Here is a 14,881-nt window from a genome sequence, read left to right as displayed (position 1 = left end):
AACTGCCTTTCTGAAGCCCTGTGTATAGCATTTTGCTCGTTGGGATGCAGGAATAACCGTATTTGGAGGAGCTCGGGAGGAGCAAATGGTGAATATGACTCGATTTTCTAGGACACTATAGCAGAAACCTGACTTCACCACAGGCCTGTAAATTAAAAAGACACACCCCCAAACATACCGCTTTTTGGGGCCTCATATCTAATTAAAGATGTAATTATTTTCAGATTGACTGCCAGAAAACTAATAAGAATGAGTGACTTTAGCAGGTGACTCCATATTAATTTTGTATTTCATGTGAATGCGTGTCTATGGAGCCAGAGCCTTTTTGGAGCTAACCCCGAGTGGCCCTCGGTGGTATTCCACGTTGAGGCACTTCCGCACTGGCCTTGTTTTTTAGATCTCAAAGCTGAATCTGTTTTTTTTTTGTTTTTTTTAACAGCCTATGATGCAACTTGGTTCACCGTCATGGCTTACTGGGACACTGACCTCTCATTTATAGACTTGTGCTTTCCCTACAATGACAAGTCCAAATGTCTGCCGTGAAAAAGGTCTATGCCCTAAGAAGTGCCAGCAGGGACAACATGAGGTCTAGTTTGAGTTCATTATTAGTCTTGCACTAGTCATTCTGCCCCTCCATCTGCTCTGCTGTCCCAAATGTGTGTCTGCGTGTGTGTACGTCCGTATCTGCGTGGCCATATTAGCCTTTTTGTGTGCATATATGCCACTCCCCTGAATCACTATTTCTGCTGAGCCACTACATGGCAGAGAAACACAGGGACCAGAAGCGGTGCTGAGAATTACATAAATGACACAGTGGTGCCAGGACCACTTGTTTTCACTCTGCTGCAAGCAAATACTGGAAAACAGATCTGAGGGAATGAAAGTGAGAGATGAAGAGAGGGAGATAGACAGATTGTGTGTATGTATGTGTGTGAGCTCGACAGAGAGACTTTCTTTTCATAGTACACACTCAAATTCTCTCTTATCTTTTGCTCTATTCTACTGCTGTATGCTTTTCTGGGTGGATAAGAGAAGGCAGGCACAAATACTGGGGTTATTTCTGACAATGGCGACTCATTTGTAGTAATGGTAATGCTGGTTTATAATAAGTCCTAACTTTGGTCTGAAAAGGGTATTAGTCCATACATGGGAATAGAGCATACAAAGGAGAGATGTCTCGTCATTGTGGAGTGAATTATTGCAGGGAGGCAATGTGAGAAGAAGGAAGAGATTATCAAGAATAAGACGCTAAGGGATAGCAATGTTCCCTTTGCACCAAGTTAAAAAAAAAAAAAAAAAAACAGCTGAAATTGAAGCATTTGGAAACCAGAAGGACACTTGGAGACCGCAGTGCTCCACTAAGACCAGTAGTCCACTCCATACTCTGTAACTGAAACAATGATATATGTCTGGAAAAATTTACAAAACTATTAGAATGATGTCAAAATACACGTCCCTCACTGAAGCATCATATCTCAGCTGGGTAGCGGTTCCGGTTTTCCCCAATGACACCACTGTCCCAGAGTGCTCCATAACGACGGCTTCCTCTAAAAGTTTGAGCAACTGCATGTGTATCCCAGAGGATTAACAGCACCTACGAATGTGGATTGGGATATGGAGTCATGTTATTTCTATATTATATTTGTCACTACAGAACTTTACCGCCATATACAGAATTTTAGGATGTATGGCTTTTAGAAGGCTGAATGCCCAATCGCAATGTTAACAAGGGTAAAAAAAAAATTGTATAGATCTGCTCCGTGATTTCGATCCCCTTTACAAAGTTGAGTGGTTTCTTCTTTGGTCCATGCAACAAAAGCTTCCAACAAATATCATGAAAATCGGGCTGTTTTTTTTTGTAATCATGCTAAAAAAAACAGTCAAATAAACAAACCGCATAATAAACGTAACCGTTTTGGCGAAGGTAAAAACATCATTATTTTGTCTGAGCTGCAAACTGGATATCAGGGTGTCATCTGCTGCAGTAGATGATAGTACTATGAGCTGCATCCATTGATACATGCAACTGTTGCAGTTGGTAAATACAAATTCTAATTATTAGAATAAATCAGCTATTATCAATATTTAATTATAATGTATAAAATGACAGTGAGAAAACAATGAGACAATGTGAACATGGTGACAGAATCATGACTTCAAATAAATGATAATGTTGCTCAGTAACTGCTAAATGTCTAAATAAGCGTATTCTTAGCAGCACAACAGTAGACCTTGGTGGCCTTGGTGAAAAATGTAAAAACAAAGAAGGTCATAGCTTTCAGGTTTTCCTTTGGCATTATCACCAGCTGCTGGAGGAAACTATGAAATAAAAATTCAAATTTTAAGCATTCAAATTTGTCAAAGCAGACAGACATGTGTGCATACAAGAATGCTAATGAGGAACAATGAGGATATAACTTTTAGACCTTGGCTTCTGTAATAAACCAGCCTGCAGGTGGTGGTGATAACATTTTGCAATCTTTCATCTCCCCTGCTTTTTCTGCCTGTGCTGGACTGCTACTCTCCATGCCCATATGACTGCATTTTCTTTAACTAGTGCAGTAGAAGGCCCAAAACTGCAGGTATCACCACCTATGAGCAGCTCTGGCCGAATACAACTAAACAGCAGGTCATTCAATCAGCTCAATATTAATTTTAGTCTCTTCCCGCAATCTGTCCTCTATACCTTTCTCTTTCCTAAGAATACATCTACCCACACAGCCTGTGGCATCCTTCCCCAACTTCTCCTTTCGCAATCTCGGATTTCAACACATCAAGAGTTTCTTGGTGAATTTGTTCGTGTCGAGACTTGCTAAAACCAGTTACACATGCTACTTGTAACCATAACTAGTAATTGTATTGCACAAATCTTTCCCCATGAGTTCATGGGAATTACAGTTAACAAGACAACTGTGATGTTGGTAGGACCGGGGCAGCACAGTACTGGTTCAATCCTGCAGCACTGCCGTCGCGCCCCTCTGCCGTTTTCCGCCGGCTTTTATATTTGGCAGCGGTACAGAACATTCTTGTGTTATTGCAGTGGCCCAGTGTCCGTGGTGTAAAGAGGACATACACACAGGTACACAATAACTTATAACTACATAAGAACCCTCCCGTGCCCGTTACACACACACACACACACACACACACACACACACACACACACACACACACACACACACACACACACACACACACACACACACAGAGCCTATTTTCTCCTGCTTGGTCTATTTTCCTATTCCCCCCAGCAGAAAGACGAGGTCTCTCCACAGCTGGAGGTTATACTCCTGTTGACTGAACAAATGGGCCAGAGCAGGCAGCGAGTATGCCACACTGCCACAGTAGCTACATACGTACAGTGGAGCAAGACGCAGAAAAAACACACATGGCCTTCCCTATGGATTTCCAGATTTAACTCTCAGCAAGGACATATAGAACCTCGCACCTAAAAGCTTGAGATATTCTGGGAAATACATAAATTGCGCATGGCACTGTGGTTTGAGTAAACACCTTAAATCCCTTTCAGACACTATTCTAAAATCTGACCAATCTCATCAATGCAAAATGAAAATCTGTTTAACTAAAGCATAAACTGTGAAGTAAATGACTATACTATAGTATATTATTCTGCATGTATGAGATATTTGTGTGTGTATTCATTAGAAAACATTAGGAAATTGCTCAGGCTTAGTAGCTCCGGCTGATGCACTTAATATTTCAAGGGGATGCTTTTTTTTGTTTTTGTTTCAATGTTATGTAAACAACTCAAAGTGGTACTAAATTGATTAATTAATTTCATATTGACCAAGAAAGCAATTCATTTCTGTCAACAAGAATCCATATAATGACACTGATTCCGTACTTGTAAAAAAACAGGTTTAGGAGAGGCTGTTCTCAGTTGAATAAAATTTGCTGTACACAAGAATAGAGTTGATGGCGGGTTTTAATGCACAGTGGTTGACTTTGAGATGAACCAGTATATATGTATAATGCAGTAGAGGAACACTGGAAACAGGAAGATTATTGTGGTGGCGGGGTGTGGTTAGCTCAGCTGCAGGGGGTAGAGAGTGGGAGGGGAGTGGCTCAGGGAACGGGGCCAGGAGAAGGATAAGGGTCCCAGCTGAACTAAATCAGGATGATTTTGTCTCTCCTATATAAGTGAGCAGGACCTGGAGAGGCGAGGCGAGGCCAGAGACGGGATGGACGCTCGGCGGCAGGGCAGGAGAGCGTCGGCACAGAGACATTGGTGTGGGGTCAGGGGTGAATAAAAAGCATTTATACACGAACGGTGTGACTCAGCGAGTCATCTGTGTCCAGGAGGAACCCCGGTAGCACACACCTGCTACAATGATCTCTCCTAGTGAGACAATTATAAGAATCTTAGCACTCATCTGGTTACTTTACCATTAATCTTAGTGGCCGCACTGAAGAACAAAAAAGGTTGTGGTAATTAGTACTCATTGAACTTGCGCTAATATCATACAGCACTGTGGCTGTAAATCAGCTGTTGCCACAGCTCCGCTTTGTTAATCAACTAAGTTGCTCCCCTAAGGTTTTATTAGAGGAGCCTTATACTAAAGCTCCAACAGAGGTTTTGTCTGTGCTGATTCTTGTATTTGCTGCCATGGCCAACCGAAGCTGCTGATCTGGATACCTGAGAATCAGTCAGGTGATAGTGGGCAGCTTTGGGATAGCCACAGTGTCACTTAGGTTGCGTTCACACAGACAGTGGATCAAATATATTACAAAAACTTCAGTGTTTTGCCACTGTGTGGAAAACTGTGTTTTACCACAAAGGATGGGCTCATCTTTTTTAAAGTTTATTGAGATGAGAGAGCCAAAGAGTTGGCTATCACTATAATCAATCCTCATTTACACACTGAAAAGACTCCTTGGGATTCCAATGACACAGGAGGACAACATCCAAAACCTTTTTGCGATGCCAAAATATATTAAAAAGGTTCAACTGGAGCTAATATAAAGCTTCAGCAAATTGAGATAGGCAAAATCATTTTTTTTTTTTTTTTTTTTTTTTTTTTTTTTTTAGTTCATAGTGTTTTGAGTTGGGAATTACCTCTTTGTGCTACTCCATTGTGGCCCGACAAAGAAAGGCTGTCCAGGAAGAATAATTTTAATACTAAAAAGACAGTAACTGTGAAAGATCCTCACTTGATTTGTCCACGTCAGACTAAAGCTTCATGTTACCTTTTACTGATATTAAGAATGTTTTTTTGCAGGTGATGAAGTTCACAGATTTTGTTGCTCATGTTAAAATTGTATTCAGAGGGGGTTGTCTCCACTATCAGTTTGAACCGGAAGAGCAATTACAGCAACCAGTAACTGTTTCAATGATTATAGGGGAATCAAATTGCTTCAAGGCAGAGAAAATGTGAACCATTTCTTTACATATTGCACAACCTTAGATTTGTTTTTAGCACCTTTAGAAATTATGGAAGCAAATGCAGATACAAATTTGTATTCATTTACTCATGCACATACCTTTCTAAAGGTCACAATCAACATTAAAAATGAAACCAATATCATGGTAACACTATAGAAAGTGTGAAAGTAGAAAAAAAATTTCCCCTCAGGGATTAATAAAGTAAATACCTACCTACCTAGAAAACGTTACCTGCACAGTAATTCAGTTATACTGTGGCAATTGTAAGGTCTTGGTATTTCAGATTGTTTGAAAACAACATTCTTTTTTCACTATTGCAATATGACTAACTTAGCAGGATAATTTTTTTACCCCTTACCTTTAGTAAATACAATACTTGGCTGTGGGCAAGGTGTTGAACTACTTTTTAAGGATGGGCCTGGCTAGTTTCCAGGGGTCTATTGCTGTGCTACTAAGAAATATTACCTTATTTAAGGGTGATCAAAAACTGCTTCAAAAGGAGTTTATAGTGCAATTTAACCAGATAATGGAAGACATGCAAAAGTCTGCATGGAAAACAACAGTTTTCCTGTGCCTATTCAGAAGTAAAGATGAGATAGCGTATACTTGCTTGCAGTAAACACTTATTGTGGGCAAAGTATAAACCAGTGCTGTCCTCACAGTAATGATCTTCTAACATCAGCAGTACTCCACCCATCATCAACACTGTGTGTGTTTGGATTATACCTCACTGGCAACATCGCTGTTATACACCGGCTCCTCACAAGTTATAGTTTGACTGCCCTCAAACATGTGACCAAAGTAACCACGGTAACCGTCTCAATAACAAAGGGGAGCTCAGACCAGGTCAACAAAGACTGGGATTCTCCTCAGGATGATTAGGTTACATAAATGATTAGAGTGTCAACACAAGACCCTCAGTCGGCCTCTGAAGTGACTCGCAGCTCTCCATCTGAGCACTGGTACACCTTCACGCCCTCACCTCGACAACACACAGCTCCACCATCTGTCAGTGGTCAAATATCCAGACTACCAGGACTGGATAGGGATCATCTTATAGACAACAGTACACGACTAAGTGTATGATTACTATAGGGATCACCTCAGGATCAGCTATGCTTGCTATGTCTTCACATGCCTGAAGCAGACTACAATTACAACAACAGGAACAGGATTTTACAGTGATGTAATCTGGGTAGCTCCAATACACAACGTGATCATGACATCTTTTGAAATCTATGAAACTACTGCAACATAGTGTACTACGGGAAGTGGACTAACTGCACAAAACTTTCTATATATCCACACCCAAGAGTTAGCACTTTACTGGAACTCGTGAAGTAAGGTCACAAGATTGTACCATTTAACCTTTAACAGATTGAGAGAGAATGTCTGTGGTTGACTGTCCAAAAAATAATGCAGGAAAGCATGTGAAACACACACCTTTGTCAAACATTGGGACATGAATACTTTTTCTTCCACGTGGGAGTGGATGTCATTGAAAGTGTGAATCAGAGCAATAAATAAATATATTAGATGTGTCAAACCAAGCTAGGTGTGACATGAAATATCCACCGACACACAAATTCATGGAGGGTAATCTTTTAAGTAATTCCACAGCTGCTTGTGATTTTATGACTCTATAAACCCAGGAAGCTCTATTCTGACATACAACTGGAATGCAAATCTATTTACTTTGAACAAGCGACTACGACAGAATATAATCACACTAAATCATAGTCCCAAAAACAAATTTCCCATACATTGGCTCTTTGGCAATCTGTCCCGGTAGACCAAGAACTGCCCAGGTAGATGAAATCACTCAGATTCAACTGAGCAAAATTTTACATTTAGTCACATTTTCATCCTCCCTTCAAACTAATTTTTAACCACACATCTGTCTGAGATGTGAGTGCTGCATTAGCTGAGTGGAGACTAGCGATGCAGTGGCCATATTTTCAGTACACGGTGTGCATATGAGTTGTTGGAGGACACCATCCATGGATAGTTTGCATATGAGGCATTTAGGGGGCATCTGTAAATTGTTCCTATAGAAAATAACTTGGGTTACACTCTCCCCCTCTAAACTACATGGAGATGCATTGAATCATTGACAGATGAATCATAAATGAATCAAATCATGAGGCAGGTGAAGATGTACACCCGATGCCTACTTGATTATACCCAAATAAATATTACAATGAATCAACATCAACATGTTTAAACCATTTGTTCAATGCAACTGTCCATGGTATGTTATTACAATTTAGATCAAAGTATTCTCTTGTTTCTTGCTGATGGCAATGGGAATTTATTTATTTATCCACAAATATAAACGGTCTCAAAAATACTGGATAAAGTGGTTTCCTATATCAGCCAGGTGTACAGAAAAAGGGAAACAATTAGTGTCTCTTGTCTGCAGCAACAATACAGGGAAGAATGCTTTAAGTTTTGCAGTGTCAAAATCAAAACAGTTATGCAATCCAAGCCCTTTCAGGGTGGCGCTCAGTGTTCCTGCACAAACCCTATTTGGAGTGTACTTTAGAGGTAGGTGTGTGTGTGTGTGTGTGTGTGTGTGTGTGTGTGTGTGTGTGTGTGTGTGTGTGTGTGTGTGTGTGTGTGTGTGCATGCATGTGTCTGATGTGGGATAGCAAGTGGAGTTTCATGTGGTCAATGGGAGGCTTTAAGAGGACTGCTCATGGCTCTGACTGACTCTCAAGGTGCAATGAACTCCCACTCTATTGATGTTTAACTAATACTAAAGTATTTATAGTCACATGTCTTTGGCCTGTGTGCATGCATTTACAATGCAGGGACGTAACAGACCATCTCAGCAGGCCGATTTACACAAGTAAAAAATATCTAGATGGAAGCAAAAATAACAAAAGTGCTGTTTGAACAGATCTTGCATTACTTAAAAGTATGTATACTAGTTGTAATGGCTGTTCCTGAGAGGTCAGAATTTTAGTGTACAAATGTCCCAGACAAAGATATGTGCCGCCGTCCCAAATGGCGGGACTGTATCCCTGGGGATTTGTTGTCACCCAGATCATTATGGGAACAAGGATGGCATGTTTTTTTGGTTGCCCTGACAATAAAAGGAGTCAGTCCTGGATGGGAAGAAGTCCTCAGGGAACCATAGCAACCGCAGTGCAAATGTCAAATGCTAGATCTTAAGTGGTAAAGCCAGAGAAATTTCAGTGGCTGAACTACTCGGCCCAGAACTTTCTATATATTTACTTTTGATTGATTGATTGATTTTCGACAGATTTATATTCATTATTAATCAATCACTGATGTTAACATTTTAAATAGCTGAACAACATTACAAAAGTTAAAGCTGCATAACTTCTTAATCTTATTCTTGTCTATTCACAACAAAATCTATCGTAGGCAGCTTGGAACAAAGTTAATATTTCACCCTGGCTATTCCTCGCCTCTGGAAATTAGCCTGAGGAGGCTGGTTGAATTGAGCTGAATGGATGGATCAATTAAGCAGCAGTAGGACGGTGGGAGGTGTGAGGGTCGTACTCACTCGCCTTTAGGCCCAGAGATGGATGGCTTTAGGAGTGTCAGAGAATCTCAGGCTTTAACACAAGCAACACATCTGCAGGGTAGCCGTATGCCCAAGCATAAATGGGCATACCTATTACCATAGACACATCTCTACTTACTTGCACATAAATACAAACACTCACTCGCCACTGCAGTACACAAAGACAGACACCACTATTACCAAAGCAAGTGGTGCTGTGTTGGCTCCATGGTTCCCACCAACAATGCTATCACTTTTGATGCCTATAAACTTGCGAAGGGCACCGACTTTACAAGATTTAAGAGAGGCAGTTTAACTACAGCTTGGAGTGATTTGGAATTAAAGTCCTATAGTTGTGTAAAAAGTAGAGAACTATTATCCATTCATTAAATGTGCAAACTTAACTAATCTATCTGGAACGTATAAAAGCTTTATGTGCAGTAAACACCTTATCCTCCTCCTCAACAAAGTTAACGAGTTACCCCCCCCATTAAGCTGGTCAGAGCAACAGGTGGGCATCTAAATTCCGTTGTCACAAACACATGCTAATCTCCATTATGGTTGGCTTCAAGGAGACTTTTTTATTTCCGTTTACAGCACTTGTCAGAAACCGTCTGACTTCACAAGTTTCTCTCTTCTTTAATGCCTCCTCACCTCAACTATAATACTTTACCCAAATTAGGATTCAAATTTCCCTGAGGTAAGGCAGGTCATTGTTACGTTGGAAAGTTGGCTTTGCAGGAAGTGGCTGCACAAACAAATCGACACAGAAGTGAATAGAGCATCATCTATGTGAACACTCTTGCAGCCTTGTGGGTGCGACCAGAGGAAATGTAATAACTGCTCTGGAAAAACAGCTTTCTCAGATATGCACTGGGGAGAGAAGCAGCATGATAGCTCTGAGATCTCTGCTATAAGTGATGTCAGGGAACAAGGCCAAGCACAAATCAAGCCACGGTGTTTCTGCTATATCTCTACAAATTAATCCCATAGGACAAGGTGGGAAGAGTGAGAGAGCATTAAACATTCAATTATCAAACTACATTATACAAAGTTTGAATGGAAAACTCATACAATAGGACCAGACGGTACAGATAAAGCCATGACATGATGACAGTACACTGTTTAGTTGCCCATAATAATGACAGTATGACTATAAAGGCAGATTCTGCAATTGGTGACATATTACAAGAAAGTAGAATACATTGAAATGTCTTTGTAACTCAACAAATAAAACAAAATGCCCCCACTTTTCAAAGGATGTGGCACTGCATTAATAAATACTCTATGTTATACAGAATTTTAAAGAAAGCTGCCAAGGAAAGCCAAAGAATTTAGCCAATGAAGGCTATACCTCTGCCTCACTATCACAAGAGAACACACTGCTATACAGGCACAGGTATTGATACTGTATTGCAAGAGACTACAGTATATCCGGATAGACTTCATTATAAACTATTTGTCCCATATCTAATAATTAACAAGTATATTTTACCGTTTGAAGCAAAACGCAAAAGACTGTAGAGGCTGCTTATCACTCTGTATTTACACATTCTCAAAAGTCTGAACATTGAAAGTATGTGTATCATATTGTATTTTAGTTACTGGTAAAGCAGACCTGCCTCAAGCCACAACACCTGCAGATCTACAATTATTTCTCAGTGGATGTTTCTGAGTCATGTACTTAACGGCCTTCTCTGCTGTCACCATGGTTCTTAGGTGAGGATGACAAGTAGATGAGGCATGGTTAGGTGTGAAGGCGATGGAAGAGGAGCTGTAAAGATACTGTCAAGCTGCTTCAAAAGCAAACAAACAATTACTGAGCATATCAAAACAATGTCTATACTGCTGTTTGCAAGTGATATTGTTTCATCTCGAGTCAAGATGACAACTCTGTCTCTGTGGTTTTTCATCTCATGTTTGTGTTTTTTAATACTACTGTAATAACCTGCTGGGTTTCTACGGAACTGGCTATCTATGTATCTTCATTGCTACACTTGCTGTGAAGGAACTTGGAAAAACACTGGAGAGACTTTGCACCATCAGTAGGCCACACCTAGAAATGAATCAAGTAAACGGTAAGATATGCCCAGTACTACAGACAGATACACACCCACACACAGCCACTGAGACAGGGGGATGAACTTGGTCTCTAGAGACAAAAGAGAAGCACCTGGTTTCTTGTTTTCTTCGCTCTCCCTGGATGTGGAGGTGTGTGTGTGTGTGTGTGTGTGTATATCTGTGTTCAAATCTATAAATAGAGGCTGCGTCTTCCCTAGCACTTGCTCCAGTGGGATCCTCTCATGTTTTAATTAAATAAACTGCTGCAATCAGGCCCAGCTGTGCCCTGCATCCCTGGCCTGCATCAGTCAGCATCCATGCTCAGGGGCGTCATAGAGGCTGCGGTGTCAGTGCATACGAGTACATGGAGATTGAGAAACTGGACGAGAGACAGAGAGAGAGAGAGAGAGAGAGAGAGAGAGAGAGAGAGAGAGAGAGAGAGAGAGAGAGATGGACTAAGCGGTGAAACTGGGGCAATCTACTCTGAAGCCACCTGGGTATCATAGGAAGCCCTGTTCAGGTGTTCTGGATGGGTTCCCCAATGTGCAAACCAGCAGACGGAAAGGAGCTCGGCTCATCTCTTTCATCCTTTCCCTCACCGTTCCCCCCTCCTCCACCTCTTAGCCTTTTCCATTTTACTATTATACTGCTGAATTATACTGCTAATTTTCTTCAGTGCCCCCACCCATATGATCACTTTCAGCAAATGCACATGCTAACAATAACATATTTAACACATGTACAGCCAAAACTACCCATGTGATCTGGTGTATCGCCTCATGTTACAGGATTTTGTTGCTGACGTATACAACTTACATTAAATGCTGGAAGAAAATAATAGGAAACTAGAATGATCTTTCTAGACTATTATTATCATTTGTGGAAAATGTGGCATAATTATCGTGAAATGTCGTGAAGGATCCAGTGGTATCTCTGAAGCCCACTCTGAACTTTGCGCTCCCCTGCTCTTGAAGAGATAGAGCAGATTGGTTGAGGTTAATTCCTGGTAGTGGCACAGATTACAATGTGGATGATGTTCCAGCAGTACGATAGAGAATTAAAAGTAGCTGATCAACCAACACAATTCTCCAAACTTCCAAAGCATTCACAACACAAAATAGTATTTTGTGTCTGAAGCTTGATTTATCTTTCAAACCTCTCAGTATCATGAACTCATTTCAAATAGGTCCATGATACTGAGGACGATGAAAAAAAATTGGCTCCATTTCGTTTTCCCCACACCCCTAAATGACTTCCTTTTTTCAGCCCTACTGTGAAAGATTAAACAGCTTTTAGTAACAGCAGAAAAAGCTGCCTAGTTCCTGGTTACCATCTATAATTGATGGACTGGATCTGCTGGTCTTTGTTATGTTTCTAAACTAACCCCCAGTAAGCCATGTGGCCATTACAGCCCTACAATAGTCAACACCCAGTATTAACACCAAAACGGCCAAGTGCGGCTCTCAGGCGGCATCGATACTTGAGCTGGAAGAATAGTGAACAACTGGATGAAGTATTATTTTTATCTCAGCAACTCAATGATTTTCTTGTTTATTTGTTTCACATTTAGAGTAATAATTGCTTTCTGTCAATGGGACTTACACAGGCTATTCCTGTCAGTAATGTGCCCTCCATATGAGAATTGATTCAATTATTGATTAAGTTGTCCACAGCTGACAAAAAGTGTGGCTGGATCAATACTCATTTTGATGAGTAAGAAGGAGCAGTTTCCCTCTGATGTTTTAGAAAGGCTACACATGTATGACATGACCTCTATTTCACTCATTAGTCACTCCTCATGCCAACAATAACAGACTCGTAATTTAGTTGTGCAAAGTCTTTACTGTTCTCGCTATTTTTTTTTTTTTTTTTAGCAAGAACAGTACATTTTTACGTTTTAAATCTGCTCTTCTTTCAGCTGGACAATGGTCTGTCCAGTGTTTTGACTGAGATTGATGATTTGTGCCCTCTGTGTATGGATTGTTTGACAATGTTTCACGAAAGACCAACCTCAATGAGCATGTGCAGCAAGTACAAGAGGATATCCAACCAATGGTCACAGCAAACAGGAAAAAAGTTCCAGGCGCCATATTCTAACTGTACCTTGTGTTTCATAAGAAAAACATTTCCTTGTAAACTTCTCCTTCTTGGTTCCCAAAATGGAAGAAAATAGTCAATCATGTTGCTGATTATTGTCACGTTCATCAGTGTTCCTTAATCCAGTTAGTGAAAAGTTCAACCAGATCAGAGTCAAGGACGGGGCCAGACAAAAGTTCCACTTTTACAACCACTATGCATCAAGATAAGCTTTATTCAATTAGCTACACTAAGGACATTATGTTTGGGCATCACATGGGTGATAACGAACACAACAGCTTGCATGATTGGCCCTATATATCAACGATGATAAAAATTAATGGGCTATGGCCTAAGCTAGAAGGCCACCGGAAAAAAAAGATGTAAGAGATACTAAAGAAGACTGAGGTGACACGCATGTCCACACTTTCAATGAGAGAGACAAAGACTGACAAGAACAAGAGAAGGGAGAAGATGATGAAGCACATTAATTAATTAATGATAGGAGGGATTTAGGACATGTGATATTACACAACTGCATGTGACTTACAGGCAGCAAATGATGTAAGGAATGACTTGTTTGTAAGTGATATCTATGTTAACATCACAAATGCTGTTTAGGGCAGTGAAACCATGGCTCATAAGGTTCCCTTTAGTCAGTGTAAGACTTGTGAAACACACGAGTACACTTCACTGTCAGTGAAGGCCAACAATGTACCCCAAATCATGGCCAAAATACCACATTTTTTTACCAGCATTATAATCATAGCTCTTAGGCCTACTAACATCATCATCATCATCATTATAATAATGGCCATGCTCATCAGTATAACTGTTATTATCATGGACAGGTACGTGGATATTATAGGATTGAGCTCCAGCATCCAAATGAGTCTCATCGTCGATTGGGAGAGATCAAAAGCTGAGCAGAGGCGCATGGCCCCATCTCTTCTCAGCCGAGCTGTCACACATGACCTAACAGCCCCGCACAAACAGCCTCATTTCATCCATTCGTCTGAGAATTCAAAATAAAGACCACCGATTTGATTTGACTTACCGATTCCGGGGGCGGAGTAGATGAAATACAATGCCGAGGTGGACAGTGAAAAAAGGAATAATAGCCCAAGGAATGACCTTCTCCGGAACCGCAAATGTGTCGGCATTATACAGGCAGCAAAAGCACACACAGGCACGTTTTTGCGTTATCTACAACGACGACAGACCAGTTCCGATGTGTCCAGATGCCTGAGCTAGTAGTCCGCGAACAGTCTGGGTTAAATGAGCCGAATGGAGTGGTCGGTCTGCGGCAGCAGTGAGCCAGGAGTAGGCGACGAGGAAGTCAGTCTATTTCCGCGGCAGGTCGAGAATAGGATGGGACCTCCAGCTTTCAGCCAGTCCACTCAATTTCCATTCCTGAGGGGATGCTTTGGTTTTAGTAGAGCGTATGTCCGGTGTCGAAACGGCTGACGATGACAGCGCGGTAAAAACCTGGCCTGGTATTGTCAGTGAGAGACCATCATTTGGGTTCCGCTGTACGTCGCTGATGGTGTTTTGCCGCTCCCCCTGCGCTTCTCCTGCCTGCCTGCCTGCCTGCCTGCTTGCCTGCCGCCTGCCGCCTGCCTGCCCAGCCCTATGAATGGAGCTGTCCCTCCGCAAAAAACACGAGCGACACCTAAAGTGGGCGTTAACTTCCCCCCAAAAAACGTGCATAACGTTAAAACCACGTAACCTAGCGACCAACAATTCGAATAACGTTCGCAGCTTCGATAACCGTCGCGACGTGGTCATAACAGTAGTTTATCAGT

At 41.2% G+C, this 14,881-nt stretch overlaps 1 protein-coding gene across 1 annotated transcript in view; it reads right to left on the bottom strand.

Annotated features, from left to right (window-relative positions):
• b4galt5 (UDP-Gal:betaGlcNAc beta 1,4- galactosyltransferase, polypeptide 5) overlaps nucleotides 1–14,739 on the bottom strand; it is a 32,024-nt gene extending 17,285 nt beyond the window's left edge. The window contains exon 1 of the mRNA XM_069140700.1: nucleotides 14,134–14,739. Within this exon, the coding sequence (XP_068996801.1) occupies nucleotides 14,134–14,239 (106 nt within the window). The 5' untranslated portion in view covers nucleotides 14,240–14,739. The remainder of the gene's footprint in view (nucleotides 1–14,133) is intronic.
• Nucleotides 14,740–14,881: the final 142 nt, after the last annotated feature.

This window comes from Embiotoca jacksoni, unplaced genomic scaffold, assembly GCF_022577435.1.
Source record: "Embiotoca jacksoni isolate LCO1_2020_lvr unplaced genomic scaffold, fEmbJac1.0.p SCAF_9, whole genome shotgun sequence".
Lineage (NCBI taxonomy): Eukaryota > Metazoa > Chordata > Actinopteri > Embiotocidae > Embiotoca > Embiotoca jacksoni.
This window is presented reverse-complemented; position numbering and strand designations above follow the sequence as displayed.